Raw genomic sequence first — 26,754 nt, 5'->3', positions numbered from 1 at the left:
TCCTTGCTATCTTGACATCATCTCCCACATATCCTCCTCTCGACCATCCTAAATGGTACGTAGAGCACCGCCGACAGCACCACTGCTACCTCCAACCCGATGTCGCCCGTAGTCTCCGCAATGGGCCCCGTCCACCAGATCTGTCCCATACACGGGATGATGAGAGCAAAGGATACCAGGAACGCGCCCATTGCCGCGACCCCAGGCGGGAGCTTGCTCGGCTCGTCCCACGCCTCTTCATCCTCGGTGTAAGCCACGAGGCTGCTCCCTCGGAACAGCACGTGTTCAGTCAAAGCGACACCAATAAAGGCAGCACTCCAGTACCCGATGACTCCGATAAAGTTCTCGAGGTTGAGGAAAAAGCTCTTTGATGCCTCGACAGCCACGCCAATCACGATTCCAGTGATGACGATGCTGAAGAAGATGCGCGGGATGCGGAACAGCCAGGGAAGCAGCATCTGCAGGTTTAGTGTTACGCTGTACATTGTTGCGGACAGGTTGCCCAACATGCTGAATGCCAGCACAACCGTGACGAAGCGACCAAAGCCGCCTGCAGGGTGAAGCATGGCTGCCAGGACACCACTCGCTGCGTTGACATCGTACCCAGCCTGCCATGACGCCATGTTTGGTGTAGCGCCGCCCATGGCTGCACCCAATGTCATCAAGAGGATTGTTGGGAGAGCGAGGCCCGTGTAGGTGTAGAGTGCGATCCGCAGTGGAGGAGCCTTGGGATGCATGTACGTCGAGAAGTCACTCGCGAGTGCAGCCCATGGCAGCATGAAGCTTGCCACTAGACCACCGAATGAGAGAACTTGCGATGCTGTAGCAGCAGGTGCTGGAACCTGGTGGCTGAGACTCTTACCCCCACATCCTGCAGCAATGATGAGTGCCGCCAATGCTGGGATCCACGCCCACCGTTCGTAGTGATGCAGTACTCCGAAACCGCAGAAGGATATGACCAGCGACAAGACGGCGATGATGACAATCCCAACGGTTGCGTTGATGGTGGCTCCATCTTGTACTGCCGACAATGCCATACCACCAATGACACTATCGACGACGCAGAATCCCGTCAGAGTAGCAAGATTGAGCAATATCAGGAGAGAAACAAAGTACTTGCCAAAGGAAAACCTCGCCTGGACAAGCTGTCGCATACCCGTCTTCGGTCCCCACGTACACATGTACGCCACCGGCACAGTGCTCGCAAGCGTGAAGAAAAGGATAACCAGTGCCGCGTCCCGCAGACTCAATGCAAAGGACATGGTGCCCACCATGCCAAAAGTCACACTGCATACCCGTTAGCTGACATGTACGGAGCGAGTTCCCCGGCTGACCACTCACGGCAGGGGGTTGCAACTCATGCAAAACCAAAGCGTGAAGATCTTTGAATACTGCGTCTCTAGACGTTCCTCATATGGCACAGGCGTACATCCTCGTAGCTCAACATCTCCTTTCTTTTCCAGAAAACTCAGCACCCCTCTCCACCCTCGTACTCTTTCTTGCTTGCCCACCGTGACATCGTCGCTGCTCGAGTTCTCCACTCCCCCTACTGCTGCTGCTGCTCCCACTTCCCCGACCGAGAGATTAGGCCGCTTGATGTCTTCGTGCGGAGCAGCCCTGCTACTTGCTACCCCTACGTCGGGCATATCTGCCATCTCTTTTGCGTTTGGCTAGGTTCTGGTTTCCTTGGCTCCTGAACGTTTTCGCCGCTCCACCCCGAGATATTGCGCGCCTAAGGTTTGTCAAGCCCTTTTGCAAGCAACCACTGTCAACAATTCCCGAAACGTTGGTTACAGGGCCGTTTTGATCGACCCACCGGGCTGATCCAGCTACTATGTCCAGCTATGGCTTGCAGTGCGAAATATTGGAACGAGCGTCGTCCAAACTGATCGGTCGTGTGATAACGAATCTAGTCCCCCGGTGCGGCGTCTTTTCCTCAACTGAAGGAAATTCCGGCCTATATACCTGAATCATTTGCTCCACCCACAGTATCGTAGTTATGACTCCATCACCAAGTGGCGTAGTAGTGTGCGTGTTATCATGAGGAGAGAATTTTTTTTTTTTCCCTTTAAACGCGCCCTCTTTTTACCCTTACCTTGTGGTACACACGGCTTTGGTTGCCTGCGCTGGGCTTAGGCGCGCACCCGTCGGCACCGAACGTAAAATCGACGGCGGCCCACGACGATCTCGCCCACCTCGCCCTCTGCTAAGCCGACAACCGTCATGTTAGCCGTCTAATAACCGCGTCTTGCACCGTAGCGCCCACAGGCCTCGAGGACCAAACTCCGACATGACGGAAGTGTGGGATGTGGGCGTGTGGCATGCATGTCTCTCGGCTGCATGCTCGCTGCGCAATGGCCTGATTGTAGACGCGCTTGCCGACTTCTCGCCGGTCTGCCGGTCTATCCCCATCATCTTGACCGAAATGGGTGGGCAGCGTCCAACCACACAGCGTGCGGTGCTTGATACTCCGACGGTGATTGTAGCGTCTTCGGGAAGAGCAGACTTGTTTATCATGGACGTTGGGCGCTGCGGCGTGGCCTTGCATGAGGCTGTCGCTCTTCGCTTTCCTTCATCTCGTCTATCGTCTATTTGGAATCCAAGTCTTTGGTCATGGCTGCTGCTATGGATGACAAGCAGGAACCTATACCGGTAGATGAGGCTGCTATAGCACCTGAGCTACCGGTAGAAGGTGAAGTCGAAGTACCGTACAGTATATATACGAGCAAAGAGAAATGGCTCATCGTAGCCATGGTGGCTTTGGCGGGGTTCTATAGGTATGCTTCTTCTCTTTCCATTCCCAAAGTCATACGAGGTCATGTCTAACATAACCATAGCCCTCTCCCAGCAAACATCTACTTCCCAGCCATACCAACACTTGCCCGCGCCTTTGGAAAATCAATAGAAGACATCAACCAAACCGTTACCGTGTACCTGGTATTCCAGGGCATCAGCCCTATGCTGTGGGGACCCATCAGTGACCGTTTCGGCCGCCGCCTCGTCTACCTGGTGTGTCTCGGCATCCTCGTCGCATCGAGCATCGGGCTAGCCCTCTGTCCCACGAATCACTTCTGGCTGCTCCTCTTCCTGCGCTGTTTCCAGTCCGGAGGTAGCGCGTCCACCATTGCCTTAGGCGCAGGTGTCATAGGCGACATTTCCACTTCGCGAGAAAGAGGAGGATACTTTGGCATGTTCAACCTCGGTCCCATGCTCGCGCCTTGCATCGCCCCGGCCATCGGAGGCGCGTTGTCGCAAGGATTGGGGTGGCGATCCATCTTCTGGTCCATTGTCATCATGGTGGCAGTCTGCCTCCTCTGCATCGCCCTCTTTCTGCCCGAAACCCTGCGCTCCATTGCCGGCAATGGCAGTATCCCTGTGCCTCGCTTGCAACGCGCTATCCTACCCATTGTAGGCCAAAAAGCAACGAAAGAAGCTTTTGACCCCGATTCTCGCGCTAAGCCCAAGCATAGCGTCAACCCATTCGTGCTCTTCAGTTACCCTGATGTCATTGTGTTGCTCACTTTTACCGGCCTCGTCTACGCTGTCAACTACACTATCACCGCCACCATTTCTTCGGCCTTTGCAAAGATTTACCCGGAATTATCGGAGACGGTGTTGGGACTTTGCTATCTGCCTGTTGGCGCTGGTATGATTCTGGGTTCTACCATGACGGGCAAGATGCTCGATTGGCAGTACGCGAGTATGAAAGAGCGGTGTGGTGACAAGTTCACGATTGAACATGCGAGGCTGCGCATCATGCCCTTCTACCTGAGTCTCTTCATCGTCTGCGTCATAGGTTGGGGTTGGACGATCCAGGCTAAGGCTCATATCGCCGTGCCGCTTATTCTCGGCGTCATGCTCGGTTGGACGTCAATCGGCATCCTCAACACGACCATGACGCTGAACATCGACATTCTGCAGTCGCGCAGCTCGGGCGCTACGGCGTGTACGAATCTTGTGCGCTGCTCGCTGGCTGCCATCTTGGTGTCTATCATTGATCGCCAAGCAGCAGCGTGGGGCGATGGCTGGACCTATACTTTCTGGGGCGGCATCTGTTGTTTGTTGCTGCCGCTCATGTTGTTGGAGATCAAGATGGGCCCCGTGTGGCGAAAGAAGCGGGAAGCGAGGGAAATCGAGTCTCAAAAGGCTTGATCGGAGAGGACTTGGAGAGGTAATGAGTAACGGCTGTTTGATTGCATAAAAGCACTATACCCTTTTGTTATCAGTTTAACATAGCGTCGCGTCGTCTCGCATCGAGTTGAAATGCTATTTCCTCAATTCTTCGATTGATTTATCATACATGAAGAAACTGCCATGTGAACTTGCTTGAATAGTTTTAGATGCGCAACGCCCATCAGAGAAGGTGAGTCTAGAGTTTCAGAGACTCAAAGGTCATCAGAAAGGTCTCGTTCTAGAGGCTGCTCAAGATAATAACATTCTGATCTTCACAGTATAGATCCGGCGTGTTCACGCAACTCCAATCTGCCGCAGTGTTGTGCACCTTGCTAGATGTAACCGAAGAAACCTGCCATAGCCGGGAATTCCAGTTCTATGTTCCTTGGAGGATTTGCAATCACGACTGTCGTGCCTGTGATGTCGGTGACATGAGCACGACAGTAATGATACTCCGGCCATCGATGACTATTACCGTCCCTGACCAGCTCCTCCTCGTCGTACTTGTGCTGCCTGTGGCTAGGCTGGAAACTGAGAACCTTCAGGTTGGATCCTTGCTTAGCCGTAGATCGCAGAATCTGGTTGGCGATGTTCTGTATCAGTGCTTGATACAGGGTCATGTGTGGGGTTGAGATCATCCATTCCTCTGGGACTTGGACCCACGACTCGAGCTTTGGAAGATTAAAAACTCGGAAAGCCAGTATACTGGGGCATTGAGAGATAACGTTCTAGAATCTTATCAGCAACGGAGTGATCGATATGCGGAGGGGAACTTACCAGCATGTTCACAAACTCCGCATTAAGGGAAGCACCAGCACCCAATGATGGCATGTTCATCGCCAACTCATTCAGCTTGTTGCAAGCTCCCAGAATGGACCCCATGTCCTCGGCGGAGAGATGATCGTCTAAGCTCGACACTCCGGTGCTTATCCAGAGCTTGATGAGTGTCTGACAGTGAGCCAAAATGCAATCTTTGGCAACGAACCCATGCTGTGAGAGGTCTAGCTGGAGACTCTCTAGTTGAGGACAAGCTCTGAGAAGCTTTTCCACGGCTTGAATGCTTTCTGGCGCCTGGTATGGTGGGGTAGGAACCGCAACCGAGAACTCGCTCAAGTCACCGGTATTGTCGGTATAAAATGAAGATAAGCTCTCAAGCAAAGGAATAAAGGGGTAGCACTCTACTAATTCAAGAGTACGTACCTTCGATAGATTGAGGCTCTTACAAACCGTTTGACCTTCTGGCGATGCAATTTTCAGGAACCAGAGTCGTAGTACTGTAAGATTGGGGAACAGTGGAGCTTCTTTGAGGTGGTTGAACAGCGCGGACAAAGAGGTCCCAGTCCCTCCAGATGCCGAAACGGAGTGAATACGCAATGAAAGAGTTGTAATCTTCGGACAACAGTGAGAGACGGACTCGAGGCGATTTGCTGTTGACAAGTGTATCGACAAGACTTCAAGCAACGATGGTCCCATCCATTCGTAATGTTCTTTAGAGTCGAGATCAGATGATTCGGAATGGCCAGGAGTAGCGAACCGATCGAAACCACACAGATCTTCAATCTTGCGGTGAGACAGTAGTAGGAGTTGTAATGTTAGGGTTCCCATGTCGAATTCAGTCCAGACACTACGAACCCTATCTTGAGGAATCGCTGCAATGACCAATTTCAAGCGGTCTTCTCTCTCTTTTGTTCCATTGATCTCTAAGTCCCGAACGTGACTCAAGATTCCTGAGCGTGGATGTAGCAAGGTCGTCATAGAGCGAGCAGACGCAGCACCCAAGTCTGTCTCAAGTTCCTCCCACATCATGGGTGCCATATGGTCTCTCCATACGCGACTGACAAGGCAGATCGCGCCTTGGTCATCCTTCTGTCGTACCTAGAGGATTCTGTTAGCATCCTTCCATATCAGAAGTCGTTTTATGGCCAGACTTACGAAAGCGAATACATTGCTGACCATCTCAGGTGGCAGATCGGAGAAGGTAGCAGGCGCCATGGATGAGAGTGGGAGTGGGAGTGGGCCAATGTAGTGCCTATTGTGGGCTCGCTGCTCTTGTCGAGAAGAGAAAAGCCTTCTCGCAGTGAATGAAGTGAGAGTAGGAGTGAGAGTGAGAGAGCATGGCTCGTGCAGTGTTTACCTTCCGCCAAGACTTGCAGATACGGAAAGGGTCATTCACCGCGCTATGCTACTTGCGCGTCGTCAGGCAGCAACAACCGTGCGAAGAAGTCTTATTAGAATGTCTGTCTAGCAATTTCAAGCTCTCGCTAATGGTATACATAGTGACTTGGTGGATTTGCGACATAGGGTACACCATATACCCGACAGTAACATTTCGTAAGCGTCTCATGCGGCTTGGATGCCTTCTATCGCTGGCCAATCCAGAGCTACCTCGAGCTCGTTGTTGGATAAAAACGACGTTTGAGAGTGAACGAAGTTCAAAGAGGGTATGGTCAGTATGGTCAGTGCAATGTATTGTCTCTTCTTGCATCTTTGTTTCCTGACTCTATCATATCTATGCACGCCAAGCAGAACTCTTACACTATGGCACTAGTAGCTCAGCATAATCCTTAGCAACATCATCAAATGCAGAAAATCCACACTTCTAGATATGCGATCCTTTTCTGGCAAAGTTCTGTATGATGAAGTCGTTGGGAAACTCTCTGCGCGCAGCTTTCAATGGCACTCGCACTGCTACATCAATGCCAGATCCGTCTTGGACATTTCCGCTGATGTAAGTGAAATCATGCCAGTTATGAAACACCGGAACAACGGTCAGGTCTGCTGAATTTCCAAACACACTCTCAGCTTCGACGTGAAAGACCTTTAAAGATGTGCCGTACTGCGCCATGTAGCGAAAGACCTGGTTGGCAAAGCTCTGCATGGCTGAATTGTAGGACTGAAGGATGGCTTGATTGGGCACCATTGCGGGAGTTCGGTGGTCTTTCGGGTAATAGTCGAATGTGAGCTCAGGCAAGTTGAGCATTCCAAGAGTGTGGAGCGAAGAGTATCGCGAAATCTGAGCCTGCGATGCCAATTAGCAGGGACCAAAAAAACGGTCGGACTTGGACTACGCACCAGAAGGCCCTCGGCGCCCTCTTCACTCTCATTGAAGCGGAGATCTCGACCTGGCTTGGTGACAGACCCCAGCCTGATCCGCGGGAAGTTGATCGCGAGACATTTAAGCCTTTTGCAGGCCTTTAAGATGCTTCCTAGATCCTGTTTTGAGTATACGCGCTGCTCAGGCCCCCAGGTGCTAACGACAAGCGAACGCAGTGTGTCCGCGTGAGACAAGAGATAGTCTTTGCCTACAAGGGGGCATGTAGCAAGCACTAGACAGAGGTCCTTAAGTTTGGGACAGGCTTTGAGAAACCCCTCAATAGAGCTTGTAGTTTCCAATGGCGTAGAATCGTCTTCTAGCAGCTCGATTGACAGCACCTTCAGCGCCCCAGACATCTCAGAGTAGGACTTGGTCAGGCTGTCCAGAAACTGAATAACATTTTCGCATAACTTAAGATTCATCTGCTGCAAGTTCGTGATGTTAAAGTTGTGACAGAATGGTCGTGAGCGATCTGGCACGAGATTTAATCCTTCAAAGGTCACAGATGTGAGTTGGAAGAATAGTTGGCCTCCAGTTGCGTAGGAGAGTATATCCTGTAGAGAGTCTTGGAACGCCATTGGGTCGATCAATATGAGGTTTTCTAGTCGTGGGCATTCATCCAAGGCTTTGCGCAAGATTCTGAAGGTCTCTTCGGCTTGTCCATCCTCCTCCATACCGATATCAAATTTTATCTGCTTCACTTCGGACATCATCGAGGCTGTCCATGAGTGATAGTCGTGAAACAGAAAGTGAGAGTCGCCTGTCTGGTCAAGATTCGTAAACGTAGTATCAACTTGAATGCTTTCGAGTTTGCGTTGCGAAAGCAACAACTGCTGGAAGGTCGAGTCCGTGATGTAGTAGGTGCAATAAATCATACGAAGTTTGTCGCGTGGAAGCGCTGCTACCAACAGCCTCAGACGGTCTTCCATGTCCTCCGTGTCGTCCATAGACGTCAGGCTGCATATCTTCAGTTCTCGTACGTGGGGCAAGATATTGGAATCCGCTTTCAGTAACGTTCTCAAAGAGCGGCCACCAGATTCTCTCAAGTTGGTTTCGAGCTTTTCCCACATCTTAGGTGCCATATGATGTCTCCATGAGCGACTGACCAGACAGGCAGCGCCTTGGTCGGGTCTCTGGCGTACGAAGGTGAACACATATTCGACCATCTCGACGGGTAGATTAGCGAAGGTGCTCATAGCTTCTGAACACTGAATTGATCAGTCGGGAAGGCGTCCCAGATCGTATAATAAGCAGATTCTTCCTGATTGCGCCATGTTTGTTGCCGTTTGCGTGCCACCCAGATCAAGCAGTTTTGCGAACCCTGTGACATCAGTGCCAGTCGTCACCTGGGAACAAGTTCATTTCTTTTGAGATGCACCCGGAACAGAGGAGGTAGAAAGTCCAGCGAGTCGAGGCGAGAGTGAACATATGGCACCTCTGAGGTACCTGTTGTGATCTACTTTTCAGCTTGATGAAGGAACGATCAGTGCATGTCATCATGATGGATTTTACCAAGGTAGTCTTGAGAAGCAGAAGGGTGTAGTGGAACCTCAGTTGGGAAGTCGAGATGGCGTTGATATGCGTCATTGCTCTCTGTCGTCAGCTGTAGTGTTGACACGAGACTTCAATCGTATGTTAATGACATTCGACTTGGAGTAGCTGAAGTCGTTGCCTGAGTTGGCCTGCCTTCATCAAAGATGATCAAAGGACTAGCTGTTGGCTCTAGATACCGGGCGCTTCCTAGCTTGGGATGAAAGCGCTATGCATACACTGTACCTTGCCTCTTGCTCGCATCATGATGCTTTTTTAGACTCTTTATCGTCTCAAAACGACTATCGGCCCCAGATAGCGTTGTGGTCGTACGTAGTGGCAATATGCCCAGAGCGAGGTTTCGCCGGCGCATGCCGGTTAGGGTAGTAGGTAGTCCTAGAGAGGTTTGGGGTGCTTGCCACTCGATGCACATTTGTCGCATGTTCATGGCAGAGTGTAAATAGGCAGCCAGTCAGCGTGCAGAAGAGGGACAGTAGGGGTGATGATGGTGCAGCGACATGGGGTGTGGTCAGAGGTGGTGCGTTTGGAGGATCCAAAAATAGAAGCGACGATGCTGGGGTACCCGCTCAGCTGTCATAACTGACCAAAATGCCCCCAAGCAGGCAGGCACGACCCGCCATAACACCTGAAGGACCGCAAATTACCACCCGCTGGACCCTCGACGACGCGACCTCATAGCGCGCTGCCACGGCAAACGACGTAATCGGCCTCTCGCGACGAGAAACATTTCGCGGCGGGAAACATCTCGCGACGGCGCTGGGCGCATCGCATCCTATCGTTGGACCTGTTCGCGCTGGACTCGCAGGCCCCGTTGCGACAGCAGCCGCTGCCCGCGACATCCTTCTGGGGGCTGAAGAAGCAAACCTTGGGCGTTGATCACTCTCTACGGGCTATATCCATGGCCTGCTATTGGTGTTAGCGCGGTCGCGATTCATCCCCAGGCTCTCATGGCAAGCTGACGGGCCGAGGAAGCAGCAGAGCGCGACACACCGTGGAGAACCATGCAGGTCGACTTTGGCGACGAGGCAGAGACGGAGCACAGTCTGCACCTGACAGCCAACGCCCACCAACACTACGAACACTCCGGGCCTGGCAGCGGGCCGGCCTACTCGCCTTTTCGGCACCCAGGCGGCGGTCGTGTACCAGCAATCGATCCGGGACTGGAGCAGAGCACAGGTGCCAGCCGCAATGTGCACACGCCCATGTCGGCGGTCCCCCATCAGGCCCAGTCCAGTCATCTACTTCAGCCCGACAATGCCAGTCACCTCGGCCACGGCTTCTATGGCGACATGCGCAGCTCCCAGACTCCCCCAGCGTCTGCGAATGCCTCGCCGCGCTTCGCCCAAATCTCCCCCACCAGCCAGCCGCGCCAGGTGACCTCGCACTTCGAGCCCGCCGACCGCGACACTCCATCGCGCGACGTGTCCGACGACACCATCGACCATGCCTACGCGACCTTTATCCTCTACTGCAACCCCAACTTCCCCACCACCATCGACACGAGCGAACTCGTCAAGCTGTTTCGCACGCCGCCAAAGAGCGACGGAAACGCCTTCAGCACATGGACTCTCTTCGAGCTGATACGCAAGTTTGACGCCAAAGAAATCAAAACATGGACACAACTGGCCCTGGATCTGGGAGTCAAGCCGCCAAACACGGACGAAGGGCAAAGCACGCAGAAGGTGCAGCAGTACTCCGTCAGGCTAAAGGTAAGAGCTCTTCAATTCACTGTACTTCCTTGTGGCCGGCAGTCGCCGAGTCATTTTCATACCAATACATTGGTTCTGCAGTCTTTTTGTCTTTTGGCGTCATTGGTTCCAACACTGCGTTCATCCATGTCATCCGGGTCGTGCGGCGCAGTCGATATCAGCCTCCAACGCCTCATTGTGATCGGGACCATCTAGTTGGTATCCGGCGCAGTAATGCGAGCCGAGCCACTTACAGGACTGACGTACCTGAAATGAATTGTACTCCGCGACTGGGTCGCAGTTGTGGTTTCTGCAAGGCAGAGGAGTGCGCAGGATTTCTCGTCGCGACCTAGCCATCTTGAATCTGCGATACCACTTGACACCTCAGTCCTCATGAGCTCTGCTAACTATCAACAGCGATGGATGCGCGCCATGCACATCGACGCCTTCTTTGAGTACCTGCTGGGCAAGCAACACCCCTACTTTTTGCAAATACCTCATCCCCACAACCCATTTCCGAGTGAAGGTCGTGATGGGGTTCCTCTGGAGGAAGACCTGGCTATCCGGGCTCTCGATCCCAAGTTCAAACCCAAGCGTGGACGACGGAAAGCTGAAGATGGGGATGACGATATTGATTTCGATGAAGGCACACCGGCTCGTAAGCGCCCACAGTTGGACACGTCAATACCGTTTGGCAACGTGCTGCAGCCCCAATCAGCGTATCCTACAAGCGCCCATCCCAACAACATCCACGGAGGCTTTCTCACACCTCAGGACCCATGGACTTCAGTCTCAGCCGTCACGCCTTCTTCAGCTTTGACAGCAGCTTCAGCACCAAGTCGTCTAGGTCAGAGTAATCTGACTCCATATTCAGATTCTCCAATGTCTGGACAGCATATACGGTGGCGACTGAACACGCAAGATACCCCTCAGACCCCTCATCCACTCTCCGCTGTAACCCCACAGTCTGCGTATCCGTTCTTCGATGAGCCCCAGTCTGCTGTCACGCCATCTAGTGCGAGATCGCGCTCTCGTCGACGTCACGGTCCTGCTGTGTCGTCGGCATGGTCAGCCAGCAACACCTCGTCCACTGGCAAGCTACGCGGTCGACCTCCACAAAACCGTTCAATACGAGACGGACCTTACACTACCTTCCCAGCCAATCCCAAAACGAAAGAAGGACCACCCATCGACCGCACACCAGGCAATCTGACCCCCATTGTTGAGCGCGCGCAATCCGACCCTCCAGCTCCTGAGAACTCCTTCCGCTTCCCCCCAACCCCCGCATCCGCCATCTCGCCCTCCAAAATGGAAGGCCAATTCACAGGCGGCATGCCCCAGAAACAACGCCTAAGTCTGCAAGTCCCACCAAACGTCGGAAACCCTGTTGTACGCCTCGTCACTCCAACCGTCCTCGTAAACGGCGAGGAAAACTCCTCCCCAGGCACGAATCTAGGCCCCTCACCCATAAGCGCCGCTTCAACCCAAGTCTCACCTGCCCATCACCAATATGAGCAACAGAGTATGTATCAAAAACAACCCGATAGACCGACACACCAGACATACCACGGAACACTTACGCCCTCGGAAACACCGGCGCAGACAAGACCGCCACCACCAACGCGCTCGCAGACTTCCCCAGCAAACATTCCAACCGCCACATCCCCACTGCCGGCTATTGCACCCGAGACGATAAACCGCGCTCTAGCCGCAGAACTGATCCGCGCTCCACTAACCAACCGTCGCAAACGGTTGAGGGGCAACGAAGCCAAAACACTGGCTACAGCCATCTTACAACCGCTCTACTCAATACCCGCATCTGGCCATTCTTCCTCGACTTCTCCCGCGAACAGCAAGGTCATGTCCGATTCTGCTCTCGGTGTAGCTATAGCGAGTTGTCTAGGTCTTACTTCTGCAGTTGGTGTGGGGATTGGCGGACCGACAGGAGGCGTGCGGCGTGTAGAATGTATACGGTTCCGTGTTGGCGGAGATGGGTACGAGTCACCTGTTGATGACGAAGATGAAGAGGGGGAGAGCCCGCGCGATGGGACACGGATTAAAGAGACATTTGATGTTTTCTTCGGGGTGAATTTTGGGGGTTTGGTGGGGGAGTGGGTTGTCAAGGGCCTTGAGATAAGCAGTTCGAGTGAGGAGATTGGTGAAGCTGTAGGAGAGAGTTCAAGAGCAAGTGATGAGTTGGAAAGGAACGAGACGCCAGCGGCGTGGAAGACCAAGTTCCTCGATGCACAACGCAGATTGTGGGAGAAGGAAGAGGAGGTCAAGAGTCTCAAGGACAAGATTCTTGAGGCTGTCTTGTAGCATTCTGTTTCGTTTCGCTCGACAGCACAGGGGTGGGGGATGCTGTATTTTGGGAAGGATTTCTTGTGTATACTTGGGCGTATGGTTGGGAGGTTGGTTCTGCTATATACCCCAGTTGCTGTTTTGGGATTGGATTCGGGATGGATGGGAAAATCTTGTATGTCGGAATTGGATGTGCGCAGATAGCATAGCGTGTATAGGCTGTATTGGAATTGTATGCATCACATTGTCATATCTTGGATAGCCAATCATGTGATATGCCTTGCAACCGGTTCTAACATGGGTATTGTTTATGCGTCTCACGCCACCCTCCAAAACATGTCAAGCTTCATCCTTCTCCCACGGCTTCTTTCTCTTGGGCTTACTCGGCTGCGTGCCCTGTCCCTCCAACACGGTAGGGGGAATCTCTTTGATCCCCGGCACCGGTTTCCCACTCGTAATCAACTCGACGATGTGCGCAAATGACGTTGGGTATGGCGCGGGTGGTTCGCTTGTGGTTGTCGGCGGTGGCATGATACCGCTTGCCTCGGTGCTTGGAGGCAGCTCGCTAGTTGTGCTCATAGGCAGACTGGTTGTGGACGCATTGGGTGTAGCGGTGCCGGGTGGGAGCATTTCGTCGACGACCGAGGAGGCGAGGACGTTGTGGGGTGTTGGCGGGGTTGGAGGAGGTCGGTTACGCGCATTGCGGTAGGCTTTGTAGGCGTTGAAGTCTATGTTCTTGTTGTATTTCCTGGAGAGTTGTTAGCACACTGTCTATGATTGTATAGGTGACATGGTGGCGCACCTCGCATAGTAAAAGCATCGCGCGCGCAATGCTAGCTCCGTCGTCTGCTCTGGAGTACTGTTGCTGCCAATAATGGCTTGTAGACCGGCTTGGAACTCAATGTCATCGTCCCAGTTGTAGCGATCTAGGGCCTCGTAGATGTCGTTTAGGCCGTCCTCAGTAGTACTGGTAACGCTCATGGCGAGGACGAGGGCAACCAGAAGCCCAAACAAAGAAGCCTGGTCCAAGTATAGAAACCTCTAGAGAGAGCAAACAAGTCACGACCTCAAGGGCCTAAAAATACGTGGGTTCATCTGCTACGGCGAAGCATGGATGCAGCCTATCGGGCTTGTACACACTGCTGGTGGTACTGTGGGGTAAAGGTAGCCCGAGGTGGATGAATGAGGCTCAAGCTTCCAGACTACGCCTCGCTAAACGTGCGCCAAGTTTCTCAGCTTCAGCCCACGACCACGGAGCTCTCCAACCTTCTCTCACCCCTCACTCCTCCATCCACCACTTTACCCCTTCACATCCACTTTCCCGCCTTCTTTCCTTGTTCATTGAGCTTCAATTCCTTTCGATACCCGTTTTGATACCCACGTTACACAGCCATGTCCGAGTTCATCGGGTTAGTCGCAGCTCTCCAATTCGAGCTGGAGCTCCAGCTGACGTCGGACGCGTAGATCTCGCATTTCTCTCATCTCAAAGAGCGACATCCGGTGAGTTTGACATGGCGCCGGTTCATTGTGCGACGCGACTGACATCCCGCAGCTATGTCGGCACTCTCGTTGAGATCAACTCAGAAGCCTCCACAGTCTCATTAGACAATGTGCGCTCCTTTGGCACAGAGGGGCGGAAGGGCGGCAAAGACGAATACCCGCCATCAGACGTCGTTTACGAGCAGATTGTCTTCCGAGGCAGCGATGTGAAGGATCTTCGCATTGAAGAGCCTGTCAAGGAGAAGGCCCAGCCTGCAATGCCCCAGGACCCAGCCATCATCGGAGTAAGTCTATGACACCACCTTTCTTTTTCTTTTTTCGATGATGTAAAATTTTCGGATGTAAATCATTTAAACCACCGAGAGCGCAAAACCGTGTGGATATTTTCCGTTGCCTTCCTTCTGAGATCCTTACCTACAATCTGTTCCTTTCACATTTTGTTGGAAGCAAAGCTGACGCGACGCATGCGCCACAGGTACAACAACCCCAGTCGCGGCAAGAAGGCAGTCCACAAGACATTGCCGGTCGCCAACAACCGCCACCGAATTTTCCTCAACCAGGTCAATTCCCACCTGGTGGATACCCTCCCTTCGGTGGACCTGGCGGCCCTGGTGGTGCATATGGCAACCGATTCGGTCCTCCAGGTGGTTTCCCTGGCGGTCCAGGGCCTTTCCCAGGTCCTGGAGGCCCACCAGGCGCATTTGGCATGCCACCGCCTCCATTTGGTGCGCCTCCAGGCTGGTTCCCTCCAGGCCAAGGCTTCCACCAGCCTCCTGGTCCGTTCTCGCCTAACATGCCCATTGGCCCTCCCGGCTTGAACCAAAACCAACCCCCACAAGGTCAACGGGGCCCGTCAGGTCCCCAGGCAGGCAAGGATGAGAAGCCAGGTCAGCCACAGCAACCAAAGGTCGCCGAGGCAGATGGTGCATCCGCCAAGCCACAACAAAAGAACGGCGCGAAGGCATCTGGCTCAACACCAACGCCGGCTGCTGCTGGTAAGCAGGCTCCTCCACCACCAGTCGACTCAAAGCCCGATGTTTCAGCTGCGTTGGCACCACCCCATCCTCAAACCACTCAACCGCCGTCCAAGGGTAAGCCTAGCGGGCCCAAAGGTGGACGAATCATCCCCGCTGTTCCGATTCCAAGCCCGAGAGCAGCAAAGACGGCGCCTCATGCCCAAGAAGGTGCTGCCGCTCCCGTACAAATGCCCAGTGCTGCTCAGCAGCAGAATGCTACTCAACTAGCAACTGCCGCTGTCGCCGAGGCCATGGCCAAGCTCAACCTACAGAACAAGGGCCAGGCGCAAGGTCAACCACCAAGTCAACCTCCTGTCTCAGATCCCATGAACAACCTGGCACAACAGGTACAGGGCATGCGCGATCAACAGAGCCGTCAGCACCAGCCCCGTCAGCGAGGAACAGGCGAGTTCCGCGGTCGAGGCGGAAGAGGAGGACGGGGTGGCGCTCATCAGCAACACCCCAAGATGGAGGTGCCCACAACCGATTTCGATTTTGAGTCAGCGAACGCAAAGTTCAACAAGCAGGACTTGATCAAGGAAGCCATCGCCTCTGGCTCGCCAATGGGTGATGCTCCAGCTGTTCCAGCTGTCGAGGCCGCAACCACAGAGAAAGAAGAGGTCGTCATCCCTGGCGGATCCATGTACGACAAGAGCTCTTTCTTCGATAACATTTCGAGCGAACTCAAGGATAGGGAAGAGGCTGCCACGCGTGGCCAAGAGTTCAGGAGCCAAGAGCGCCAGAAGAACATGGAGACCTTTGGCCAGGGCAGCGTCGATGGTTTCCGTGGTGGTCGAGGTCGTGGACGCGGCCGTGGACGTGGTCGCGGCTTTGGCGGCGGATACCGTGGTCGTGGAGGTGCACCAAGGGGTCGTGGCGGCGCGGAGTTTGGGGCTCAACCTGCCGCTTAGTGGGCGGGAGGACCGGTGAATCCAGACTTCAAAGCGGCGTTGCCTTGATGGCTTCGCGCAGCTCTTCTAGCCATCTTTGTTCTGTCTTATGTTCCTTCTCTCAGCACTGCGAGCGTGTCTTTTGTGTCTCTTTTTCCCACAGCTCTATGGGCGTGGGTATGACTTGGATATTTTTTTGGCGGCGTATCTAGCGACCGTCTTTGTATTTGTAGATATGAGGGCCTGATGTCGAAATGGAGGCAAAAACTTGGGAACACCTGGGGGGTTTATTTCAGAAGGTGTGTGTGGTATGGGAAGGCTTGAAGCCAGAAAGGCATATACCTGCTATGATGATGAATGAAGATTATGAAGTCTCGGTTTACATGTTTGTTTGGTTATGTTGTTGGTGAACTGTGATGTATTGAAGCACTATGGCTGCTACGCTACTGATGAAATGTTCGAAAGTCTTCTTTCTCAAGCAATACTGTCATGACCTCCAATCTCGCAGCCTTGGTGAGCTCTTCTATCAGCACTCAACCCGAATTTTCCGCCTTCACATCTCTATACAGTACCGGAACCTGTAACTCAAACAAGGATACGACCTAAGTGTCTTGGATGATCTCTCACTTCCTTTCCCAGCTCTCTTTCGTCGGAGCTAAGACGTCTTCCATAGCTGCCTGTCTCAAGTCGGGACGGGGATTGGAAACTCAGCCGGAGGTGTCGGGACAGCAATAACGTGCTCTTGACCGCTCATGGCACCAGTTACGTCGTATCTGTAATAGTAGCGGGGCCAACGGTGGCCGTTGTCATCGAGGACAGGTCGTTTAGCAGAATTCATATCTTCCGGCGACATAGCTAGAGCTCTAATGTTGGATCCATTCCTAACGAGCAGACGAAAGACTTCTGTAGCAAATGCCTGCATCATTGCTTGCGAGGTATAGATGTGCTCCTCTGGAAGGCCAATCCCCTCCACGATATTCGGGTTTGGCATAATCCCATAATCGATGCTGGGTAGTGTGAGAATCCGCAGTGACTGGAGGTTTTGATGTTTCGCAATACGAATCTGGTCCTTTATTAGTAATTGACTTATGTATGGAGGTTGCGTACGTACTAGGAGGAATTCTATTTCACTGAGAACGTATTCGTTACCGGTTTGCTCGAACAGCTTGAACTTAGCACCAAGATGGCCAACGTGACCAAGGTTGATCGGGCAAAGACCGATTGCTAAGTCTACAAGCTTTGGCGCCTGTACCAGTAGATTATCAAGTTCAAGGGCGTAGTAGTATGGATCCTGCGTTCTCGATAAAGCTGCTAGACCAAGACTCTTCAACGTATTTCCATGTCCAGCCAGGCATGCTACATAGATCAAACGCCCTTTACCAACATCCAACCAAAGCTCCCGTAGGGAAGAAGTGGATGTCACCAGAGCCTCGATCGCTTCCAGAGAATCTTCTGAGAGAATTGAAGTAGAAGCTACCGTTATCTCTAGCCTTCTCAAAGACGGTACTTTGGATACCCCTGGAACGAGAGCAGTGATAAAGGCTCCGACTTGGCAGCATCGCATGACAGAGAGCTCGCGAAGAACGGAGAAATCAATGACTGCGAACAACGAAGCAGGGTACGTCTTGAGAATCAGACAATGAAGATGAAGGCGGTCCAGCTGTAGAGTCTGGAGACCTGGTCCTGGCCCTCCAAAGACATCCTTTCCATGCAAGTCATGTAAAGACCAGCTATTAGAGAGGCCCCATAGGGTCAGTTTCTTGAGATTTGGTGTACTCTTGAGAAGATAGGCGCTGTTCTCGTACGCGTTTTGCTCCCCATCCCCAATGGGAATGAAAAGGTTCTTGATGTTGCGCAACGTAGGTGTGACCCATGAACTATGCGATGCGAGACACAAGTCGCTAGATGGGCTTGCATCAGGAGGTAAGCTTCGAAGCCGAAGTGTTTTGAGCGCTTGCTGAGGTTGAAGGACTCTGAGCAGTGTAGTCATGCTGATGTGAATATAGAATCTGAGTGTCGAAAGGCAATTCTTTTGAAGGGCACCAAAGATGAATTGAAAAGCAACCCCAAATTCGGAATCCATCTCAACCTCTGCCGTGCCGTCCAGTCCTTCAAGGATGTCAATAGAACGCACGTGGGCAAGGACTCCGTCATTTGCGTTCAGTAGACAAGCCAGTTCCCATGGTAAGGTGGTTGCGACTCTCAGTGTAAGATGTTCCCAGAGGATTGGCGCCATTACATCTCTCCAACTGCGACTCACAAGGCAAGCCGACTTTTTGTGATCGTTTCGTTGGAGATAGCCAAAGATAGTCGCCTTCATCTCAGTCGGGAGATCGGAGAACGTGGCGGTGATGCCTGGGTCGGCCATCATGAGGGAGGGTTGGTTCGCCGCGCTGGATATTGGGAATCGAGGGAGTGCAAGTTAGTCTTGACAGCGGCGTGTGGTGTTTTGTTGACACTTGTGAGAGAGTTCGTTTGCTCTCTCTAATCAAGCGGGCCGTGCGCAGGCAGGTTAGCGTCCTTCTCTCGTCCTTCACCTTCACAGTGAAGACGCTTACGTTGCCCTAGAGGTACTTGTAATTTTTTCAGAGGCCTGCCAACAATGTGAAACATGGCCTGTAACTTTGGAGTATTTCCTAGAAGGGTAGAACTTAGGAACGATAACTACTTTCGCACGTAGCGTCTTGCATTCAAACAAGGCATTCGAAGGAGAGGGAACGCCAACATGATGATGGAGCGAACCGCTTGACCTACACATTCCACTTCCAGTTCGTAGAGTTCGAAGAATCTCAACCAAGATTGTATATCTGCTCAGGACTATAGTCGTATGCCGAGTGCCTGTCTGATCAAGGCTGCCTCAACGTAGATCACTGACTGCCCACGGGCTTGAATATGTGTACTTCTTCAGCATATCAAAATCTGAAGGTCTCCCCGGCCGGATACATCCTTCTTCCGAGCCGCTGCCAGCTGTAGACGCAGTGAGGTACTACCCTGCCTAGTCAGTTAGTCGACTATAGAATGCCGCACTAAAACGACTTGGAGAGAGAAGAAAAAAGGCGCATTGTGTTTCGCCTCAACATGCAGCTCGTGGTTCAAGTGACGGACAGAACAACGCGGTGCGAAAAGATATGAAGATGTTTCTAGCAGGCGCCATGATGTAGATGTACAATTAATGACGTAAGCGCAGAGGGTCCGAGTCTTGTCCGGGGAACTAGCTCCTTCATACAATGGGCACCAGCTCCAAAAATAAGACACCAACTCATTACTCCGACGTTAAGCTCTACCAGCCAAGCACCAGCCTCGTATTTGCGCCACTACTAGTATATGGGATGACGTTTGGTAGGGTTCAAAGGCGCAGGTTGATCACCCAAGGGTGCACCTCAACTGAGATCGGCAGCCTGCGGGCCGTTTCGGTGGCACGCTTGGATACACCAGTGGCACCTTACGCGGCCAAATATCCGACGAACAATAGGAGTCGGTACGCTCGGATCTTGGACATGTCGTTCATGGAAACAAATTCCGCACGATGCGTTGAACTCTAGTATAAGAGGCAGATGACCCTCGAAGAGTTGTTTGATACATAACCAGACTCTGACCCAACAGAAGCTTACCACAACACATTAACCTCCTATATATAACAACCTGCCGACCCACAACACCAAATCCATCAACATGGTCTCCTTCACAACTCTCCTCGCATTCGCTGCCGGCGCCATCGCAGCCCCCACCACCCAAACCGAGCAACCGAAGATTCCCTCCAATTGGACGTGGCACATCGAGGGGTGGTCAGCCGGCTGCGCACGCAGTGGCTGCTACTATGACTTCAACATTTCGGTACCGAGCATCGAGGGCGAGATTCTCGGTGTCAAGGCATACTGCTCCGGCTATGAGAACGGCTGGTACCGCAAGGGCAACTGGTACGCACCCTGCCGCATCTTGTCGGGCGTCAACAACGGCGTCTCTGCAAAGTTCAGCGAGAGGACTAGCGACACCAGTGGCTCTCCAGACCAGATCTTGTTGAGCTTTGAGAAGGCTCCCTACGAACCGTTGAATACGTAAGTCTTTTTTGTACCTTCTTGCTGGTCTCAAGAAAAAATGAATGTGTGACTGATGAATGGATCTGCAGGACTGGATACAACTTCACTGGCTCTCACGAGGCGATCTACAACCAGTTTGTTGCGCCTGAGCAGGAGTTTGATGTCACACCTACTGCAGTGACTATTGTCGAGTAAAGAGTAGATCGTTATTGAAGTAGTCTAACTGTTTAATCTTCCCAAAATTTACCATTTCAATCCCAATATCTGGCTTTCTTTAATTCTACATTGGTTCTTGATGTGCTTTGTAGAAGTCAGGGAACACAACCCTGATTGGGGAGTACAGGAGGTGCATGCTAAGGTATATATCTCCTCCCTTACCCGAACAACATCGTGAATGTTATTCGTTCTGATAGACACTTTTAAGAACGCTAAAAGTCGCAATATACGTGCATGAGGAGTACATATAGGTATTTATAATGTATCACTGAAGCTGAACTACCTCCTAGACTCGGAGTGTATCGGTGGAAAGCGCGATATTGGGTTGAACAGGTTCGTGGGTAACGGGACAGTGGGCAAGCTTACGCCTGTACTGGTCACTTTTCCACCAAGTCGAAGACTGTACATGCGCTGGGTCTATCAGGTCTGGTTCTAAAACAGTGTTTTCTCGCAGTAGTTGGCCCTTCTGCAATCTGCCCCGCTGACGTCATGTGGTTGAAGCCCTCAATATGTTTGGCTTTTTCTTGGACAATTTTACATCTTTCTACTACGAGCGGCTGTAGTACGTAATAACATGGCCTTTTTTTTTAAGATTTAAACTGATACAAGATGTTCGAGGCTGCCGTACGCACCCGACGTTCTGCATGAACATCGCTAACGCATCTAGTGTTCCCCGCAGTTCTTGCAACGTTGCCGTTTTCTCCTATTGTGTTTACCACCGAAGAGTGCCAAGGTCTGGATTCAACTACTGTAGGAGCTGATAGGGGAGAGTTCGCCTCCCTATTCCTGGGAGTAAAGGATGCAGTCATTGGGCCTGCTTCGGTCCCCGCTCCCAAATCGCTAAACGCCCGGATGAACGGGCAACGCAAAAGAATGCAGCCGAAGGCTGTCTGCATATGGAACTTCCTTATCTAGTATCGTTTTGACTTGTTGGAAACGGCTGCTAAAGAGACTAGTACTTATCGTGAACACGACCTTTCATGAGCGCATGCTAGATGCGCATCGGCCAATTCGCCAGAAACAGTCAAAATATATTAGGAGTGGAGCGAAGCGTGGGATGGCCATTTGCTTCCTCTTCTGCCACTCGTGGATATGTAAGACTCTACTTCATGAGCTGCTACGCCTCATGCAATAAGGAGGCACAGTAGTGGAGGTTACGAGACTAGAGCCAGCTCACTGTTGTCTCATATTCTATTACCTGGTAAGATTTCCATCGGAAGGATCAACTTCTAGCATTTCGTATGCAAGCTCTACATTAATGGATTTTGCTGCATAGGCCTCTTGAACAACATGTGAGAATTGCGCTATAAAGACTTCTTGTGTTTCAATGCGACATCGTAGTTCACACTCTTTCTATCGGTTCGTCTAGTTCTTTTGCTCAGCTTATCTCCTGATATGAAGCTTCTTGCCAGCCCACTGATCGCCTTCTTGGCCTTGTCTTCATGCACTATTGCCGCTTCCGTTAATTTGTTTCAAACAGAAGACCCTATCAGTGTTCAGCTGGCCACTTTGGAGAATACGGTGGTTAAGGTAATCATTACCAACACCGGTGACACCACTTTGAACCTTCTCAGCACCGGAACCCTTCTGGACGATACGTTGCCTGTTGAGCGGGTCACATTGTACTCCAACAGTGGTTGTAAGCAGCAAGATCATTTCTCACTACCCTAACCAAGAGTGACCACATTGAATACTTCGTTCATCCGCGCCTCTATAGAAGCCACGGTTCTTCAAGAGTGGGCTGTCCCCACACTGTCATACTAGCGGAATGAGTTGTCGCTGACAAACACTTAGCTACGAGGGTGCCGTTTGAGGGTGTCACGATTCAGCTTAACCCAAGTGCCCTATCTACCGATGACTTCCTCAGGCTGGAGTCCGGGGGTAAGAGAGAGTTTGCCGTGGAGACTGGTGCATTCCGCGACCTGAGCAGCGGTGGAAGCTTCGACGTATTCGCCAACGGCGTGTTACCGTACGCCAATGAGAACTCCACCGAGCTTGTAGGCGCTTTGAGATACGACTCCAATAGACTCAGCATCTCTGTTGATGGTACTCAGGCGGCTGCTGCTCGCGAGCCACTAGCGAAACGTACTATCGTCGACTCCGGCTGCACTGGTGATCGTCTTACCAACCTCAGGACAGCATTATCGAATTGCCAAAAACTGGCATCCGGTGCCGCGACAGCAGCCGCAGCTGGAGACAGCAGGCTAGGAACTTTCTTCAAATCAACATCAACAAGCGTTAGGAACCAGGTCTCTGCTCGGATGAGCGCAGTTGCACAGGACTGTGGCACCTCATCACCAGGAACGACATCGTACTGTACAGACCAGTACAGCTTCTGCTCGGGGGGAAGCATAGTCGCGTACACTTTGCCTACGTTGAATTCCATCACGTACTGTCCAATCTTCTTCACTAACACCATCCCCATTACGACGGGATGTAAAACATTTGATCGAGGAACTACGATTTTGCATGAAACGACGCATGCTTCGAGCGTTTACAGCCCAAGCACGCAGGATTTGGCATATGGATATGATGCTTCGGTTAAGCTTTCGACCGAGCAGGCGCTGAACAATGCAGATTCCTATACGCTATTTGCTAACTGTAAGCTCATACTCCATCGCGTAATATGTGCTAACTAGTTTGCAGATGTGCGTCTAAACTGCGCGTAATGTTGAAGAAGATATTGGAGATTTCGCGAAGGCAGGTGGAATCATGAACGAGAGCTTGAGATGTTGAAGAAGCATAGTACCCGAGAAAGCATTAAGTCACTATCACCCGGTTCATACCCTCTGCACGATCGCTTTTCATATGCGACAAGATACCTTATCTTTAGCGTTCATCCCGCTATACGTCTCCCGTAGTACCTGTCCAGCTCCTCAAACACCTCGTAGCCGACACAACACTCTCAGTCATGTTCTGACCAAAGTCTGTCGCATCCTCGTAACGTGAGAGTGACTGAACACCGAGCGGTTCAGCCAGATGACCACAGCAGTCGGTGTTACGCCGGCACATATTTCTATGTGCCCACTAGTTTTAAGAACCAACTGTAGACAGATGAATCCGAAACAGTGTAGGTTATCAGGAAGACTGTATTACCAACTAGTACTACCACCGCAGTAGCGGCGCAACAGCGAGCTATCCGGCAGATTGTCAGTGTCAAAAGGAACGGCTGTGAAACGCTCTCTGCCCGTCGGATCCGAGATACGGCCACGGATGTAGTAGTATCTCGGCCATTTGTGACCATTGTGATCAGCCTTCGGTTGCTCAAATTCATTATAAAGTGGGCAGAGCCCAAGTAATGTGATGTGGGAGTTGAGCTTGTGAAGGAAGCACATGACTTCAGCAGCAAGCTTTTGCATCATCAAACTCGCGGTCGGCACCGTGATGTTGTAAATAGGTTGTCGGTTCTGCAGAGTGGGATTGGGATCTGGTGACATGTCGTAGTCAATATTTGGTAGCGAGAGTATCTGCAGGGTATGCAGGGACCGATGGCGTGCGATGCAATCCTACGATCAGATTAGTCAACCAAGTTCCAGAGAATGAAGATACGATGACTTACTAAATATGCCTCCAAGGCATTGGGAACACTAGTATCACCACTATCGAGTACATCAAGGGTAAAATCTGTGCCGAGTAACCCTGACCAACCCATCTCTATGGGAGAGATGTAGACAGCCAGTTGAGTCAAGCCTGGAGCTGATTTTAAGATGGTGGATAGATCGGCGACAGAGTAATATGATGCTGTATTTTCCGCGTCGATGTTCAGTCCGAGATGCTGTAATGTACTGCCATGTCGAGTGATGCATGAAATGTCCACAGGCCTTGCTTTCCCTACGTCTATCCAGATAGTTCGAACACCAGAGGAGATCCTTAGTAGATGCTCAATCGCTCGGATATCGCTCTCTAGCACGTCGCCTTTCATTAATATATCAATCTCAGTTAGGCTGGGGTCCAGTGATTGCCGTGTTGCGAGTGCTGTCAGGAATGGTTCGACGTTGCGACAACAGTATAGTGAAAGAGATTGGAGGCAAGCAAAATCTATGTAGACAAATGCTTTATCAACATGGGATGTCGCCAAGTCGAGGTATAGTAGGTTGAAGCGTGAGAGCTGAAGTTGCTGTACGGTTATGTCATCTGCATGTAATCCCCCGAGGGCCTCACAAGTGAGTAAGGTATCGAAAGAAGCCTTGTTTCCTTCTTCATCTTCGTCGCCGTCAATAGACAAGTCGCGAAGCTTTGGAGCACATCTAATCATGTACGCGCTGTTTCGGTATGTGTGATCACCGGAGCCGATGCGAACCCAGAGCTTTGTCAATCCACGTAGCGCAGTAGTGGCCAACGATCGATGCATGGTGATCCCGAAATCAATGGGGAAACGACTTATCTTTGGCTTGTCCAAAGCTATATCGAGATTTCTCATCCTTTGCTGGTTGCGAAGCAGAGAGAGTAGATAGGCCGGCTCAAAAGGCATGTTACTTGTAAAACCGAGTAGTCTGTTTTTCGGTATTGTTGCGATTACGACTTGGACTGCGGCGTGGAAATCATGGCTCAGATCTTCGTTCCACCACGGTTCCCAATCGGCAATGAGTTGGCGGACGTGAGGAAGTATACCACTGTTGGGAAGCATCAATGTTGTCAGCTTAGTTGTCGAGATTGTTTTGGGATCCAGTGTGAGTTCCTTCCACACAATAGGCGCCATGATATCTCTCCATCCACGGCTTACAAGACAAACGACTGCACGTTCCGGTTTTGTACGAATCCAGGTGAAGACTTCAGCCTTTAACTCGGGGGGAAGAGTCGTGAAATTTGATGTGGCAGCCATGATTGGTGGTGGTTTACTCTGTGTGGCGTACGATACTGCTGGTTTTGGTTGATGAGATGAGCAAAGGTCGCTACGAGGAGTTGGTTATATAGCAGGTAGTCGGGGTGTGTGTGCACAGTGAACATATATACATTCAAACCTAGATATGAAGGACTTTCACCGCTGTACAGCGTACTGTCCGCACCTAGAGGAACACATTCAGCTAAGCTTCGTTTCACAGCGTTGCTGTGTTTTGATGATCGAGTATGGACCTATACATTCTCAGTGCCAAGAATTCATGATCAGGAGACGATGATCTCTACACTCCATTATCGTATTGCGGCAATGGAGTGTAGACATCGAGTGATTCGGCTGCTTGCATCCATGATTGAGCTTCATATAGCGGAAGTTCGACTTGAATCTCGGGTAACTTGGCGAATTCATGGTGCGATACTAAACCTATTTGACAGCGACTCCGTGGGCCGATCAAGCACCGGGCGACCGTAGAAGCCATGTGCCCGGACTGTGTCCATGATCGCTAGGTATGTATAGGGATAATGAGCCAAGATGGTTTGCACTTACACCTTCGCTCGCCTATATACGTATCGCGAGTCGTGGGATAAAAGGAGGTGTTCGTATCTGAGGGGCCGCCAGACCGCACGCAAGATGGGTGGATGATCGAGGATTTTAGCATTTACTGCCAGGCGGCTTCGACCCTTTCCTTGGTACAGACCTCCACATACTTGCCATTAAGCTATGACGCTGCCAGGTTTTTTCTTATCGTCCAATATGTGATGTGATCAACGCGCCCCTACGCTTGGATGCTCGATCCGTTACGGCCAGCCTCAGGGCGATGTGGTGAAGCGTGGTGAGATTCCTGAAGCTCTTGCGCATGAGATGCTACTTGTAATGCCAGCGAAGAGTGGACTTCATGAAGGACAATGGGCGCATATCTCATGTAGCACGCGACGGTCGTATTAGCCATGCGAGGTGAATCGCTAGACGTGACGCCGTTGAGGTGCGAGCTACCCGAGGATGCTAAATCAACACGATTACATAAGACCCCTCCGGAAAGATCGCCCCCGCATAACCTCACGTCTGTAACACTACTCCTCCGGACGATTGCTACTTGAAGACTCTTCTAGTCTCGTTACCTCATGAAATAAGATGCGGCGAAGGCGTTTCAGATATACTAAAACTCTATCACAGAACATAACACGGCCACAATTTGAACAACTTTCTATTGCCAATCAGCTCTGCAAACATGCGCGCATCATTGTTATGGCCGTTGGAATCAGGAGCGTAGAAATGACAGGATTGAATTCCGTGCTCATATCGAGATGAATATACTTGACGTTTCTGCTTATCTACTTTGATGGGTAGGCGTTTATTGGAAGAGCAGGATAGCCCCACCAGGACCCTATTCCGCCACTATCTCCACACCACATTCGAAAAATTCTCTCGCAACCCACCGCCAACGACCGAAT

General features: G+C 51.7%; 11 protein-coding genes across 11 annotated transcripts; 5 read left to right on the top strand and 6 right to left on the bottom strand.

Annotated features, from left to right (window-relative positions):
* Window positions 1-17: 17 nt before the first annotated feature.
* Window positions 18-1,646, bottom strand: AA0111_g12062 (hypothetical protein; the record flags this gene model as incomplete). Its single annotated transcript, XM_028645999.1, has 2 exons — window positions 18-1,287; window positions 1,342-1,646. The coding sequence occupies 2 exons, from the start codon at window positions 1,644-1,646 to the stop codon at window positions 18-20; spliced, it is 1,575 nt and encodes a 524-aa protein (XP_028500350.1).
* Window positions 1,647-2,625: 979 nt separating this feature from the next.
* AA0111_g12061 (hypothetical protein) lies at window positions 2,626-4,152 on the top strand (the record flags this gene model as incomplete). The annotated part of the gene is made up of 2 exons (XM_028645998.1): window positions 2,626-2,777; window positions 2,838-4,152. The coding sequence occupies 2 exons, from the start codon at window positions 2,626-2,628 to the stop codon at window positions 4,150-4,152; spliced, it is 1,467 nt and encodes a 488-aa protein (XP_028500352.1).
* Window positions 4,153-4,505: 353 nt separating this feature from the next.
* On the bottom strand, window positions 4,506-6,165 carry AA0111_g12060 (hypothetical protein; the record flags this gene model as incomplete). Its single annotated transcript, XM_028645997.1, has 3 exons — window positions 4,506-4,901; window positions 4,951-6,048; window positions 6,106-6,165. The coding sequence occupies 3 exons, from the start codon at window positions 6,163-6,165 to the stop codon at window positions 4,506-4,508; spliced, it is 1,554 nt and encodes a 517-aa protein (XP_028500351.1).
* Window positions 6,166-6,772: 607 nt separating this feature from the next.
* Window positions 6,773-8,463, bottom strand: AA0111_g12059 (hypothetical protein; the record flags this gene model as incomplete). Its single annotated transcript, XM_028645995.1, has 2 exons — window positions 6,773-7,192; window positions 7,246-8,463. The coding sequence occupies 2 exons, from the start codon at window positions 8,461-8,463 to the stop codon at window positions 6,773-6,775; spliced, it is 1,638 nt and encodes a 545-aa protein (XP_028500328.1).
* Window positions 8,464-9,819: 1,356 nt separating this feature from the next.
* Window positions 9,820-12,825, top strand: AA0111_g12058 (hypothetical protein; the record flags this gene model as incomplete). The annotated part of the gene is made up of 2 exons (XM_028645994.1): window positions 9,820-10,527; window positions 10,924-12,825. 2 exons carry the CDS (start codon window positions 9,820-9,822, stop codon window positions 12,823-12,825), a joined length of 2,610 nt encoding a protein of 869 aa, XP_028500329.1.
* Window positions 12,826-13,146: 321 nt separating this feature from the next.
* Window positions 13,147-13,788, bottom strand: AA0111_g12057 (hypothetical protein; the record flags this gene model as incomplete). Its single annotated transcript, XM_028645993.1, has 2 exons — window positions 13,147-13,555; window positions 13,610-13,788. 2 exons carry the CDS (start codon window positions 13,786-13,788, stop codon window positions 13,147-13,149), a joined length of 588 nt encoding a protein of 195 aa, XP_028500337.1.
* A 411-nt stretch (window positions 13,789-14,199) lies between these two features.
* Window positions 14,200-16,234, top strand: AA0111_g12056 (hypothetical protein; the record flags this gene model as incomplete). The annotated part of the gene is made up of 4 exons (XM_028645992.1): window positions 14,200-14,216; window positions 14,272-14,307; window positions 14,360-14,591; window positions 14,783-16,234. 4 exons carry the CDS (start codon window positions 14,200-14,202, stop codon window positions 16,232-16,234), a joined length of 1,737 nt encoding a protein of 578 aa, XP_028500338.1.
* A 661-nt stretch (window positions 16,235-16,895) lies between these two features.
* AA0111_g12055 (hypothetical protein) lies at window positions 16,896-18,581 on the bottom strand (the record flags this gene model as incomplete). Its single annotated transcript, XM_028645991.1, has 2 exons — window positions 16,896-17,276; window positions 17,325-18,581. 2 exons carry the CDS (start codon window positions 18,579-18,581, stop codon window positions 16,896-16,898), a joined length of 1,638 nt encoding a protein of 545 aa, XP_028500342.1.
* A 1,304-nt stretch (window positions 18,582-19,885) lies between these two features.
* AA0111_g12054 (hypothetical protein) lies at window positions 19,886-20,445 on the top strand (the record flags this gene model as incomplete). The annotated part of the gene is made up of 2 exons (XM_028645990.1): window positions 19,886-20,268; window positions 20,340-20,445. 2 exons carry the CDS (start codon window positions 19,886-19,888, stop codon window positions 20,443-20,445), a joined length of 489 nt encoding a protein of 162 aa, XP_028500326.1.
* Window positions 20,446-21,861: 1,416 nt separating this feature from the next.
* On the top strand, window positions 21,862-23,135 carry AA0111_g12053 (Neutral protease 2; the record flags this gene model as incomplete). Its single annotated transcript, XM_028645989.1, has 3 exons — window positions 21,862-22,105; window positions 22,261-23,067; window positions 23,113-23,135. 3 exons carry the CDS (start codon window positions 21,862-21,864, stop codon window positions 23,133-23,135), a joined length of 1,074 nt encoding a protein of 357 aa, XP_028500339.1.
* A 423-nt stretch (window positions 23,136-23,558) lies between these two features.
* AA0111_g12052 (hypothetical protein) lies at window positions 23,559-25,288 on the bottom strand (the record flags this gene model as incomplete). The annotated part of the gene is made up of 2 exons (XM_028645988.1): window positions 23,559-23,972; window positions 24,026-25,288. The coding sequence occupies 2 exons, from the start codon at window positions 25,286-25,288 to the stop codon at window positions 23,559-23,561; spliced, it is 1,677 nt and encodes a 558-aa protein (XP_028500340.1).
* Window positions 25,289-26,754: the final 1,466 nt, after the last annotated feature.

The sequence above is a fragment of the Alternaria arborescens genome (genome assembly GCF_004154835.1).
Source record: "Alternaria arborescens strain FERA 675 chromosome Unknown contig_65, whole genome shotgun sequence".
Taxonomy (NCBI): Eukaryota; Fungi; Ascomycota; class Dothideomycetes; order Pleosporales; family Pleosporaceae; genus Alternaria; species Alternaria arborescens.
Note: the sequence above shows the minus strand (reverse complement) of the source record. Positions and strands in the feature narration are given on the sequence as shown.